General features: G+C 67.5%; 1 protein-coding gene and 1 long non-coding RNA gene across 3 annotated transcripts; both read right to left on the bottom strand.

Annotated features, from left to right (window-relative positions):
- Positions 1-569: 569 nt before the first annotated feature.
- On the bottom strand, positions 570-1,362 carry LOC149121065 (uncharacterized). Its single transcript, XR_016223971.1, has 2 exons — positions 1,297-1,362; positions 570-1,053 (listed from the first exon to the last, which is right to left on the bottom strand). It is a non-coding gene; the product is annotated as an uncharacterized LOC149121065 (long non-coding RNA).
- Positions 1,363-6,447: 5,085 nt separating this feature from the next.
- On the bottom strand, positions 6,448-12,674 carry LGALS3BP (galectin 3 binding protein). 2 transcript variants are annotated; one of them, XM_070060204.2, is made up of 6 exons: positions 12,612-12,674; positions 11,315-11,387; positions 10,443-10,634; positions 9,477-9,608; positions 8,581-8,824; positions 6,448-8,122 (listed from the first exon to the last, which is right to left on the bottom strand). In XM_070060204.2, exons 2-6 carry the CDS (start codon positions 11,364-11,366, stop codon positions 7,000-7,002), a joined length of 1,743 nt encoding a protein of 580 aa, XP_069916305.2. In that variant the 5' UTR covers positions 11,367-11,387; positions 12,612-12,674; the 3' UTR covers positions 6,448-6,999. The 2 variants fall into 2 exon arrangements, with proteins under 2 accessions (XP_069916305.2, XP_069916304.2); XM_070060203.2 differs by having other exon boundaries at positions 12,616-12,674.
- Between the last annotated feature and the right edge of the window lie 104 nt (positions 12,675-12,778).

The raw sequence follows: 12,778 nt of genomic DNA, 5'->3' as shown, positions 1-12,778 counted from the left end.
AGCGGAGACAGAGCCAGGAGCCTGACGGTCACCCCAGCCCGGCTACCATGGCCAGCCACCCCGTGTCTTCACGTTGCCACGGCAACGCCACTCCTCCCGCACCAGCTGAAGCCAGGGCTCCTGGAGAGCAGGGACTGGGGCCCGGCTGCCGGAGCGGCTGTGGGGAGGCGGGCAGGGATGCAGACCCCGCCCCCAAGAAGCCGCGCTCCTCCCCGTTCACGGGGCCAGTGCTGCCCTCAGACCCTGCCCCGTCCCCGTCCAGCCCCGCTCCTGGCCCCTGCCCCGTTCTTGCCAGGCTCCCGGAGCTGGGGGCGGCCCCGGCCTGTCTGGTGTTACCGCTTGGCCGCACCTGGCAGCCGCCGAGCCCTGATTTTGTGAGTCGGCGAGAATGGGGCCTCCTGAGAAACCGCAGGCCCCGAGGTCTCAGGGATGCACCCGTGCCGCCCACCCCGCTCTGGGCAGCGCTGGCTTAGGGGGTCTCAGCCAAGGGGCTCTGCACGGGCCCCAACATTTGGGTCCGAGCTGTGGGGTTCCCTCTGGGGTCCCATGGAGAGGGAGGGCCTTTGGGGTTTTTTGTTTTGTCAAGATTTATTTATTTAAAAGCCCGTGTTACAAAGAGAGAGAAGGAGACAGATCTGGTTCACTCCCCACATGGTTTCAACGGCCGGGGCTGGGCCAGGAAGAAGGCCAGGAGCCAGGAGCTTCCTCTGGGTCTCCCATGCGGTGCAGGGACCCAAGGACTTGGGCCATCTCCTACTGCTTTCCCAGGCCACAGCAGAGAGCTGGATCGGAAGTGGAGCAGCCGGGACTCGAGCCGTGCGTGTGTGGGATGCTGGCGCTGCAGGCGGCCCCTTAACCGCTGTGCCACAGGCCCCCTCGCATGGGGTCCTTGTTCGCTCCACAGAGGCAATGGCTGTGACAAGATGAACTCAGTACCATGTGGCAGAGGTGGAGGGGGCCTGGGGGAGCGGAGTGGGCTGTGGTCCCAGGGCAGGGACTCAGAGACTGGGCGCCGCCTCTGGATTTGAGACCGGAAGCAGGCATGGGAGTCCCCTGGTGAAGAGGAGGGGAAAGAATGTTCCGGAAAAAGGAGCCGCGCGCGTGCTCCGGAGCCCTGGTAGTCCCGGGTGTCCGTGGACTGGGGCGGGAACACGGGGCGGTGCCTCCCCCCGGAACCAGGGCTCTGCACACCAACACCCCCACCAGGAGGACAGAAGAGGGCCGGCAGCCCCCATGGCCCCGTGGCGGCCCCGTGGTGGGTGGGCTGTCTCTCCCCAAAGTGTTCCACGCCCTGACCTCTGTCCTGGGCCGTGTTTCGATCCAGGATCTCTGTAAATGTGACCCATGCTGGCATCGCCCCCTGCAGGCGGAGAACAAGTGACACGTGACTTGGTAAGAGAGAAGAGGGAGACTGGGCGCACGCACGCACGCACACGCACGCACACACGTGTACACACATGCAGAAGGCCAGGTGCCCGCAGGTGGAGACAGGACCATGCATCAACACCAGGGAGCTGGGGAGAGGCCTGGGCAGCGTCTTCGTCAGAGCCCCCAGAAGGAGCCCTGCCCACACCCTGCCCGCACCCTGCCCGGGACTCCCGCCTTGCTGGGTGGGCCCCGGTCCAGGCGCTGGGAGGGGTCCGAGGTGCCGGGCAGCGTGGCTCCGGCCCCTCACCCTCCCTGCCTCTCCTGGGCGGCATGATGGTGCCCACAGGGGCCTGGGACCCCAGAGCACTGCTCCGGGCCGGCTAACCTGGCCTCTCAGGGGCCCCAGGCCCAGTCCGCAGATACTGGACTTTGCCCAAAGTGTCCCCGCCAAGAGCTGTCTCCTGGGGGCCACGTGGGGCCTCGGGCCTCCCTCCCAGCCAGTAGTCCTCTCCCTCCCAATTCCCCTCCCCCTCCCCCCTCCCCTCCCCTTCCCCTCCCCTCCCCTCCCTCTCCCTCTGCTCACTGCACTTCTGGCCCCAAAGGCGTAAAGGTGTGGGGTTTTCCTCACAATAAGTAATTTTCCGGTTCTGCAGACCCCAGCCGGGGGTCCCACAGGACCACACAGTCTAGGGCTCCATCAACATGACCCCCACTTTGCTGCCTGCGAGGCCTGGGGCCTCCAGCTGCCCCTGCTCTGTCCACTCAGCTCCCGCAGTTTGCCCCCACGGCCCCCAGACCCCAGGAGGACCCTTTCCCGTGGGTGCCGGCTGCTTACAGAGGCGGTCACGCGGGGCACAGCGGGCAGCCCGGCGGGGATGACACGGGGCCGGCTAGAAGGGGGCCTGGGGCAGGGGCTTCTCCCCGTGGAGCTTGGCGGCCCCTGAGCAGGCAGGGTCGATGACATCATGGTCCCTCTAGACCCAGCTCCCATCCTGGACGGCAGAACGTGCGCCTCTCCCCCCCCCCCCCGTCCCCAGGAAGCCCCTGAGGCTGGAGGGCCCCGTGCCAGGACCCAGGGGAGAGGCCAAAGGCGAGTTTCTCGCCTGCTCTCGGGACCCCGGCACCCGCTGACCTTGGCAGACGGGACCCCAGACCCTGCCCCGAGGGGCGCCCCAGGTTCTTGGATCTGCCTGAGAGCGCACACGTGGGGCCGCACATGCACACGGAACACACGTGTGACGTCCGAGCAGGACAGCGAGGAGCGCCCACGTTCTCTCTCTGCATCCTGCGACTCCCACCCGCCTGGTGCTGAGAGCCCGGCTGCCCCAGCCGCGTTCCGCCCCGAGGCCAGATGCGGACCGTCCTGCGCCCTCTGTCCCGCGGCCACGGGGTCCCAGCCGCGTCGCCCTCTGTCCCACGGCCACGGGGTCCCAGCCGCGTTGGGGGCGGTGAGCCGGTCTGTGCAGGGCTTCTAAGAACACGGTACCGGGGCTGGCGCTGTGGCACAGCGGGTGAAGCCGCTCCCTGCAGTGCCGGCATCCCATAGGGGCGCTGGTTCGAGACCCGGCTGCTCCACTTCCGATCCAGCTCCCTGCTGTGGCCTGGGAGAGCAGCAGAAGGTGGCCCAAGTGCTTGGGCCCCTGCACCTGCGTGGGAGACCTGGACTGAATTCCTGGCTCCTGGCTCCTGGCTTCTGCCTGGCCCAGCCCTGGCCGTTGTGGCCATTTGGGGGAGTGGGCTGGCTCATGGAAGATCTCTCTGCCTCTCCCTCCTTCTCTGTAACTGTGCTTTTCAAATAAATAAATCATTAAAACCAAACAAAACCACATCACTGTGTGGGATGCACAGGTGTCCTCTGTGGAGCCCCTCCCCCAACAGAGGCGCTAACCACTCTACCACCCACTCCCGCCAAGTCCGCCCAGACCCGGAACATCAGCAAAGATGGGGGGGGGTTCCCCGTCCTTCTCTGGGGTCACATGGAGCTGTGTGGGGCCGTGCAAGTGCGGGTCACTCTGTGAGGGAGGCAGAGTGGGGAGTGGGGGTGCGGCGGACGAGCAGGGACTGCCCAGCGCAGGGCTGCTCTGCAAGCTGGTTATTTTTAAAAAGAATTATTTATATATTTGAAAGGCAGAGTGACAGAGAGGGAGGGAGGAGGGGGAGAGAGAGGGAGAGGGAGGGAAGGAGAGGGAGGGAGGGGAGAGAGGGAGGGGGAGTGAGGGAGGGAAGGAGGGAAGGAGAGAGAGAGAGGGAAGGGGGAGAGAGAGAGGGAGAGAGGGAGAGAGAGAGAGGAAGGGAGGGGGAGGGAGGGAGAGAGAGAGGGAGGGAAGAGGGAGGGAGGGGGAGAGGGAGGGAGGGGGAGAGAGGGAGGGGGAGGAAAGGGGGAGAGAGAGAAGGAGGGAAGGGGAAAGGAGGGAGGGAGGGGGAACGAGAGGGGGAGAGAGAGGGAGGGAGAGAGAGGGAAGGAGGGGGAGGGAGGGAGAGAGAGGGAGAGAGAGAGGGAGAGAGAGAGAGAGGGAGGGGAGAGGGAGGGAGGGGGAGAGGGAGGGAGGGGGGAGAGAGAGAAGGAGGGAAGGGAAAGGGAGGGAGGGAGGGGGAAGGAGAGGGGGAGGAGAGGGAGGAAGAGAGAGGGAGGGAGGGGAGGGAGGGAGAGAGAGGAGAGAGAGAGAGGGAGAGAGAGAGAGGGAGAGAGAGAGGGAGAGAGAGAGAGAGAGAGAGGGAGAGAGAGGGAGGGAAGGAGAGAGAGTGAGGGAAGGGGGAGGGAGGGAGAGGGAGGGAGGGAGAGGGAGGGAGGGGAGGGAGAGGGAGGGAGAGGAGAGGAGGGAGAGGGAGGGAGAGGGAGAGAGACAGAGTCTTCGTCCGCTGGTTCACTCCCCAGGTGCCTGCAGCAGCCAGGGCTGGCCCAGGCCCGTGTCAGGGGCCAGGGGCTCCGTCCTGGTCTCTTGGGTGAGCGGCGGGGACGCGAGTGCTGGAGCCTGGAGCCACGAGTGCTGCCTCCCAGCTGCCTTGGCAGGGAGAGGGATCAGAGCAAGGGCGGGACTTGAACCCAGGCACTGCACTTCGGGACGTGCAGTCCCCAGCAGCGGGGTCACCTGCTGTGCCACAAGGCTCTGTGGGCACGTAGGCCACAGAGTCCTGCCGTCAGCCGCGGGCTCCCCTCTGCCGGTGCCGGCGGCCGTGGCAACTCTTCCTCTGCGTCCCAACCTTCCTGTGTTGGGGGACCGGGCTGTGGGGGCCTTGAGCGGGGCGCACGCGGTCCAGGAGGCAGGGGTGTCGAGGCGGCCTCAGCTTGAACCCGACCGCCCACCCTGGGTACAGCGGTGCTCGCCGCCCGGCTCCGGCGATGGGGAACCAACACAGGTTCTTCAAGGCAGCCCACGCCCATGCCCCGCCCGTGGATCCGTGCTGCCCCTGGGCTGTGCTGTGACCGCCACGCCCTGGCTCCCGGAGACCCTGCCCGCCACGTGGTGGAACACTGCCCCCAAGCGACCAGCTCTGGGCTGGAGACCACCAGGGTGAGACCTGCAGGGGGCACAGGGCCCAGCCCGTCCAGCAGTCCCAGCAGAGACCCCCATCGGGCGCGGTCAGCACCCTGAGCAGTGTGCACAGCCGCCCGCTGAGCCCGCCCACCGCCCGCCCACGGAGTCCTGGAGAGCCAGGCCCACCAAGCCCACCCACTGCCTGCCCCTGTAGTCCTGGGGACCTGAACCCTGGTTGACTTAAGCCACCAGGTTGGGAGTGGTTTGATGCCTGGCAAAAGTAGTCATTTTTTTTTTCCCTTAAAGATTTATTTATGTTATTTGATAGAGTTACAGAGACAGATCTTCCACCCACCAGTCCACTCCCCAGGGGGCCGGCGTTGGGGTGTAGCGGGTAGAGCTGTGGCCATGTGGGTGCTGATACAGTCCCGGCCCCACTTCTGGTCCAGCTCCCCGCTAATGCTCCCGGGAAAGCCGCGGGCCCCTGATCCCACGCGGGAGACCCGGATGGGCTCCTGGCCCCAGTCTAGCTCAGCCTTGGCCTTCGGGGCTGTTGGGGAGTGAACCAACAGATGGAGACCTCTCTCTCTGTCTCCCCCCTGTCTCTCCCGCTCTCTCTCTCTGCGACTCTGTCATAGCCTGCAAGTCAGACTTACTGATTACAGATAAAGGGACCCTTACCTAGCGGCCTCTAATGGAATGAACTGGAACTGGCTGAAGCTCTGGAAGGCCCTGGCCTGGGGCTGGCCGTGACCTCCTGGCTGGCCCCCAGGCACAGGGGCAGCAAGGCACACACAGGGCCTCACCCAGGCTCAGGACTTTGTCCAGAGCCGAGGGGAAGCGCTCTGCAGGGCCTGCTCCTGCTGAGGGTCAGCGCCCAGGGCGGACGCAGGGGACGCAGGGGACGCAGGATGCGCAGGGGACGCCTGGACACACAGCAGAGTGACGGGCCGGGGGCGGGCATCTGGCCTGGCGGTTGAGATGCTGCTTGGGGCACACACACAACACACATACGTGTACACACATACACACATGTACACACCCCACATGGACACACACACACACGTACACACCTACACACATGGACACACCCACACACATGGACACACACGCACACCCCCACATGGACACACGGACACACACGGACACACCCACACACATGGACACACCCACACACATGCACACACCCCCATGGACACACACGCACACATGGACACACTCGTACACACCCACTCACACCCACACACGTACACAGCACACCCGCACTCTGACACCTGGCTCCTGTCCCGCAGACCCCAGGAGCTGGATTCCTGCCACCCACGTGGGGGACCTGGCCCAGCCCAGCTGCTGTGGGCTGTGGGGGTGCACCAGCAGTTGGAAGAGCTCCCCTCTTCCTCCCTCCTCTCTCTCCCTCCCTCCCCTCTTCCTCCCTCCCTCCTCTCTCTCCCTCTCCCCCTCCCCTCCCTCTCCCTCCCCCTCCCTTCCTCCCTCCTCTCTCTCCCTCTGCCTCCCTCCCTCCCTCTCTCCTCTCTCCCTCTTCCTCCCCCTCCCCTCCCTAGAACTCTGCCTTTCTGATAAATCTTAAAAAAAAAAAAAAACAAGGTTAAGATGGTGAACTTGTGTCGTGTTTTTGTCACACAAACCCCTCCCTGGAGGGCTTGTGACCCCCTTCAGACCTCACGCCCAGCGGCTCTGGGAGCCCCGACCCTCAGCACAGCCCCCCCCCCCCCCCCAGCACACAGCTCACTCACTGGGGTTCAGAGGGAGTGGGGGAGGGAGCCACCCCAGACCCCAGACGCACCCAGGTCCCAGTCACCCGAGGCCGATCTCAGACCTGATGCGGGGGCCGGGTGGGCCGGGACCCCCAGCACGCAGGTCCCGCCCCCGCCCCCCATTGGCTGGCCTCGGCTGTGCGGGTCCCTAAGCTCCCGAGGACCTCCGGTGCGTGGAGCCGGCTGTCGGCCGCCTGCTGTCCACTCACAGCTGGACGTCTCCCTCTGAAGAGGAGCGCGTGGGAGGCCGGAAGGGCCAGCGGGCGGCAGGACACTTCCAGCACTTTCTGAGGCCGAGCGCGGGCACTGGGAGCACGGCGACCCCTGGTGGCTGCAGAGGGGAAGGCGGCCAGCAGAGGAGGGCGCGGCCACGCCCGCCCCGCCTAGAGCTGGCCGGTGGCGTTGGTCAGGTAGAAGGGGCGGATGACGGCCAGAAAGCTGCTAAAGGACCCCGCGGGGCAGGGGAAGGGGGAGACGCCCCTGGAGCTGTTGGTGCTCAGGGCGCTGGGGACGGCGGCCTTGGAGCCCCGGAAATCCACGACGTCGGCCACGAAGCGCCCCCCGCAGAGCATGAGCGCTTTGTTGTCGTAGCCGACGGTGGGGTCGGCGTAGCCGGACTCGGTGAGGCCCAGCACGGGCAGCTCGTCGGAGGAGCAGGACAGCCCGTAGTCCCAGCAGCGCTGCACGCTGGGGAGGTAGGCGAGCGACCAGGAGACCAGCCGGGCCCGGAAGAGGAAGCTGGGGTGCTGCGGGGTCTGGAAGGACCGGGAGGGGTACTGCCGGCTGCCGTAGGGTCTCCTGGACACGACGTAGCCCGGGAAGGACCTGCGCTCAGGCTGGTAGGACAGGCTCCGGTCCCAGGTGTTCCAGGAGCCGGCCGTCACCGAGGCGCTCCAGGTGGCGGAGGTGTAGATCCGAGGCGCGTAGGCGTCGTCGGTGAGGTTCAGGCCCCGGTACTGGGCCAGCAGCCGCAGGGGCACCGTGTGGAACTCCAGGGCCTGCAGGGTCTTGCTCCGGAACAGGGCCTCGTGGCTGCGGTACAGGGACAGGTTAAACTGCAGCTCGAACAGGTCCTCGGGCAGCAGCATGGGGAAGCGGATCTTGTCCACCAGGCCCGCCACGGCCCAGTGCGAGGCGCCCGCCTCCTGGCTCCACGCGTCCACGGCCTTCAGCAGGGCCAGCTCGCTGGACACGGCCAGCTCGCTCCTGGACAGCAGCGCCTGGAGCAGGCTCTCGGGGACGCTCGGCCAGGCCTCGGCCTGCGTCAGGGCCTCCAGGTTCCAGGCCAGGTACTGCACGCACAGCTCCCCCAGCACAGCGTCCTCCGTGGCCAGCGCGTAGGCGTACAGCTCCAGCGGGGCCCGGAAGGACGGGTCCTGGGGCAGGAGGGTGGCGAAGAGGCGGCCGCAGAAGGCCTGCAGCTGCGTGGCCCCGTAGGCGGAGGCCAGCTTGTGGAAGCACTTGACCGACCCCAGGGACACCTCGATCCGTCGGGAGTACAAGTACCTGTGGGGGGGGGGGGGCAGAGGTGAGGCTCTGGGCCCCGGCTCGCCGCCACTCCAGGGCGCTGCCCTGCACGTCGGGCAGCCCTCGGGAAACCCGCTGGCTCACGGCGAGCACCGTCTGTCGGCCTACGGGGACGGGTGGGGACAGCCACCTCTATCACTTCCTCCCCCATGACCGTGGGCGTCACCCCAGGCAGGTGTTCTGTGCCGGGAGCAGGCGCCCACTGTCCACGCTGTATCCACGCCCACAGATCATCTGGGGAGTTCCTGTAGTACCACGAGGTTGGGTTTCTTATACTGGGTTTCACGAAAATTCACACACGTGTGCGTGTGCGTGTGCGTGTGAGCGAGCACACAGATGCATGCAGGAAGCGACACACCTGTGAGAGTGCCGAGGCGGGTGCGTGTGTGTGTGTGTGCACACGCGTGTGTGTGCGCGGCTGTCACCCGCGCCCTCACCTGATGAAGGCTCTGACCACAGGCACGCACTCGGGGTCCACAGTCAAGGTGACGTTGCTGCCCGGCTCCGCCCACAGGGCCTGCGCCTCGGGGTTGGCGGTCAGGATCAGCGTGTGGGCACACAGGCCCTCCTCCTGCCCTGTCACCTGGAGGAACAGGTCGCAGCCCCGCTGGCTGTCGAAGATCTGACCCAGGGCATCCGAGAGCTCCCCGGAGAGGTCGAGGGTGTGCGTGCTTCTGGTTTCTGCAGGGGCCGAAGGAGGCGAGCGTGAGGGGGCGTGGCTGCCTCCCCCCACCCCCACCCTGCACCGAGCCAGAGCGTGAAGGGGGGACACGCCTGGGTGCACTCTGACCCCGGAAGACCCGGCGTGGCTGCCTCCCCCCACCCCCACCCCGCACCCAGCCAGTGAGGGCAGCTGAGGCCCCGGCTGCCTCCTGCAGCTCTGTGTTGGGCCCTCTGCCCAGCTCTGCGCCCCCAGGCCCAGGCAGCAGCTGCGGGGGCGGGGGGCGGGTAGCGGATTGGGTGGCGCCAACCTCCAAGCCCCACAGCCATCAGTCAGTCAATCATCGGAACAGAGGGAGGAGGGAACCACGGCAGAGCTTTGCCGGGGGCTCACGTGTGCAGAGCCGCGGGGGGCCAATCAGAGCGGGGGTGGGGGGCCTGGGGGGCATCGCTGGCTGTCCTGGCCTCTGCGCCCCCGGAAACGGACAGGCCCCAGTGCTGACCCAGCAAGTGCGAGAGCTGTCGTGGTCTCAGACCGCGAGCTGACGCCACCGTCAGCCGTCGTGGCGTCCGGGAGGGACTGTGGAGCAGGTGCGGTTCCCAACCGCCCGGCCCCTCGTGGGCTGTGGGTGGGCAGCACCCCGGGGCCCCGGGCTGGAGGGCGCACACGCACCGTTGGTGCAGACCACGCCCGCGTCCTGCGCGTGCCTGCAGTTGCTCTTCAGCCAGCCCAGGGACCTGCATTCTGCCAGCGAGGACTCCGTCCCTGTGCACACGACCTCGTCCAGCATCACGGGGCCTGTTCCTGTCGGCGCAGCAAAGTGGACAGGGCCGGGGCGTGAGCAGGCGCCGGGCCCGTGGCCGGGGCGGCAGCTGCTTGTCAACGCAGCCCGTGCAGGCAGCAGCGATGGCTCGGGCTACGCACACGGAAGCCTGGATTGTCTCCTGGCCCCCGGCTCCAGCCCTGGCCCAGAGATTTCGGGCATTTGGGCACGGAACCAGCAAACGGGAGCTCCCTCTGTCGCTCACTTGAAAAAATGCTCAAGTATTATTTATTTGAGATGGAGAAACCTCCCGTTCGTTCCCCAAATGGCAGCAACAGCCGGGACTGGGCCAGGCCGAAGGGCCAGGAGCGCCCACTGCGTCTCCCACAGGGTGGCAGGAACCCGGGTACGTGGGCCGTCACCTGCTGCAAGCTGGACTGGACGGGGGCGGGGCGGCACTCGGGCTGGGATGCAGCTTGATCCACTGACCCACACACCTGCCCTCGAGGAGACTTTTCAGAAAACGGGGGGCTGGTTTTTGGGGTTCCCGCGCCTCTGCAGCGTGCGTCCCCTGTATGCAGGCCTCGGACCGGGCTATTCCACGGTGCCGGTCCAGCGTGGGTTTGGATCTCTTACGGCCAACACCTGGGCTTGGCTCACGGTGTGTGCCCCGCCGCTGCGAATTTGGGTTTTTCCCTTTTTTTTCCAGACTCAGTCAGCGGGGAGCAGGCACTTCCTGCCCACAGATTCTCCTCGGGAGGGAATGGTTCAGGATCAGGCCCAGAGGGGACCGGCCCAGCATGGAGCGGCTGGAGGGAACAGGCCCAGAGGCCTTGCAGCGGGCCTGTCTCAGTGCTGGGCGTGGGCAGCCCCACCTGGCCCGAAGGCGGCTCTGCCCAGAGCCTCGGTGGCATTCTGGAACCCCAGGGCCCGGCAGACGACGCTGGCGTCCATCAGGTCCCAGAGGTTGTCGCACACAGTCCCCCACTGGCCCCTGTAGAAGATCTCCACGCGGCCCTCGTTGGCTGAGTCCCCGTTGGCCAGCCGCATGTCCCCGTCCTTCTCACCTGCGGAGAGGGCAAAGGTCAGCTGGACGCGGCGCCCACCCAGTAGCACGGCGGCTGTAAGGGCCTCCCCGGTTGGGCTGGCCGGTCCCTCACGTCAAAACCCCCTCCACCCTGGCTGGGTGACACCCGTGCAGACCCCGCCCCCAGCCCGCGAGGCTGACTTGTCTCCCTGGTCCGCGTGGCCGGAGCTGAGGACAGGGACAGGGACACGGACGAGGAACCGGTGCTCTCCAGCACTGGACAAGAGGGGCAGGACCCCAGAGAGGACTGGGTGGGGGCCCTCGAGGGCAGCTGAGTAGGGTCGTCCATGGGCTCCAGGACTGGCGAGGGGGAGGGGGAGGGAGGTGTCCAGGACCCTCGGAGGCCTGGCCTGTGTCCAGAGGCTGCTGGCCTCACGACCACCCCCGCCACCGGCCTATGTGCTTGCCCCCATCCCCACTGGGGACAGAGTTCCTGGGTCCCCTCCCCATCCCTCCACAGCCAGAACCCGGGGTCCCCGGAACACACAAGCCACCCTCATTGGGTACCGCCTGGCTTGAGGCAGGAGAGACCTGGCCAGCACCTCCCAGCTCTCCGGAGGAGGGGCCCACCCCGACCCCAGCCCCGACCCTGACCCCGCGGGGCAGGGCGGCAGCAGGCGCGTGGACTTCGGCCCTGGGCACCTCCTGGGCTCAGCTCACCTCGAGTCCCGGCGAGCAGCAGCCACACCCAGAAGAGCCGTGGGGGGGCCATGGCCTCCCTGGAGCCCTGACCCTGCAGCAGAAGGAAGCGGCGTGAGCCCGCACCCCGACCCGTCCTCCGCTCTCCTGCGGGGCACACAGGGACCCCCTCCCGCAACCCCCCACCCCGAGATCTCCTCGTGATGAACAAGAAGGCGACCTGTGCCATGGATGCCTGGGGGGGGGGGGCTGTGCCTGGGCTGCAGGCAGAGTGAGCCTGGGCCAGAGGCAGGGGCGAGGGAGGGGGAGGCGCAGCCGGGGGCCCAGGGCGCGGCAGAGCCCCAGAGGCACCCAAGGCAGGCAGAGGGGAAGGGAGGTGAGAGGCAGGGCAGGGGCTCCGACAGGAGTGAAATCCGGGCCCCAGAGAGGCTGGGCTCGGGTCGGGGAGGAGGGGGAGGGAGTCCCTGCCAGGCGGGTTCTCCCTGCAGCTCCGTGGGAGATGGGCGTGTGTGAGAGCCCCTTGGGGGGAGGCCAGAGGGGGACGACGTGGACTTCGGCTCCAGTCCCCAGGACACACAGGATGGGAGAGGCCGTGGGGTCCTCCCAGGGCACCTCCCACCCCCGTCCCCGCCTGCCCTGCTGCCCCCAGCAGAGCCAGCGTTTGCTTCTCTGGGACACCCGCGGTGGCCACTAGCAGCACTGGCTACAAGAGGGGGCCTGGACACCCGCCAGGCGGGCCTGGCTCCTCGCTGCTGCGCGAGCGCTGGGACCCAGTGCGGCAGTCTGTGGGGGGCCCGGCGTGGCTGCCCGCACTACGTGGTCACCCAGGGCCCCTCGCACAGTAGCTGTCCTGGCCCCAACGACTGAGCAGGGGCTGCTGTCCAGAGAGGCCAAGGGCTCCGCGCCCTTCACGGGCAGGAGGGCCAGGGCCGCCTGCTGTCCCTGCCCCACTTCCCAGGGAGCTGCAGGGCCGGCTTTGTTCCCTTGGGGACAGGAAGTCAGGGCCCCGGACATGGGGGCCACGCGAGGTCCTGGCACGTGGCCGCCGCCCTCCGTGCGGTGCTGTCGTGCAGGTGAGAACAAGGCCTTGGGGCCAGGCCCGGGCGGGGACGCGCAGGCCCGAGACAGGGCTGAGGGCTCAACGCCGGCCCCTCCTGCCTCGGCCGGGTCCCTGTGCAGGGAACAACCACACACAGAGGCCCTGCGGGCCCAGGCGTGGCGGGGGTGGTCCCTGGACTCGAGAGCCCGGGGCGCCCTGCTCCAGGCCCGGTGCCTGCAGTGTGGCCCACGCTGGCTGCCTGCGTAGACAGGGGCTTACCTGCCTGGCACAGGTGGCTGTGCGGGAGGCTCCCGCCTCTGCTGGAGGCCCAGCCTGCAGTGTGGAGGGGCGGCCCCAGGAAGTGCTCCAGGGAACAGGGACGACTTTCGATTCCCACAAACCACCTGACTGCAGCCTCCGCTGGGGTTGGCTGCAGCTCTGCTGGC

Source organism: Oryctolagus cuniculus, chromosome 17 (assembly GCF_051225735.1).
Source record: "Oryctolagus cuniculus isolate XC-2025 breed Fujian yellow rabbit chromosome 17, ASM5122573v1, whole genome shotgun sequence".
NCBI classification, from domain to species: domain Eukaryota; kingdom Metazoa; phylum Chordata; class Mammalia; order Lagomorpha; family Leporidae; genus Oryctolagus; species Oryctolagus cuniculus.
This window is presented reverse-complemented; position numbering and strand designations above follow the sequence as displayed.

Coding starts and splice junctions, on each gene's coding strand:
- LGALS3BP (XM_070060204.2), bottom strand. CDS start 11,366: ATGGCCCCCCCACGGCTCTTCTGGGTGTGGCTGCTGCTCGCCGGGACT. Junction 9,609..10,442: donor CAGAGCCGCCTTCGGGCCAG/GTGGGGCTGCCC, acceptor CTGCGCCGACAG/GAACAGGCCCCGTGATGCTG. Junction 8,123..8,580: donor GTGGTCAGAGCCTTCATCAG/GTGAGGGCGCGG, acceptor CCCCCCCCACAG/GTACTTGTACTCCCGACGGA.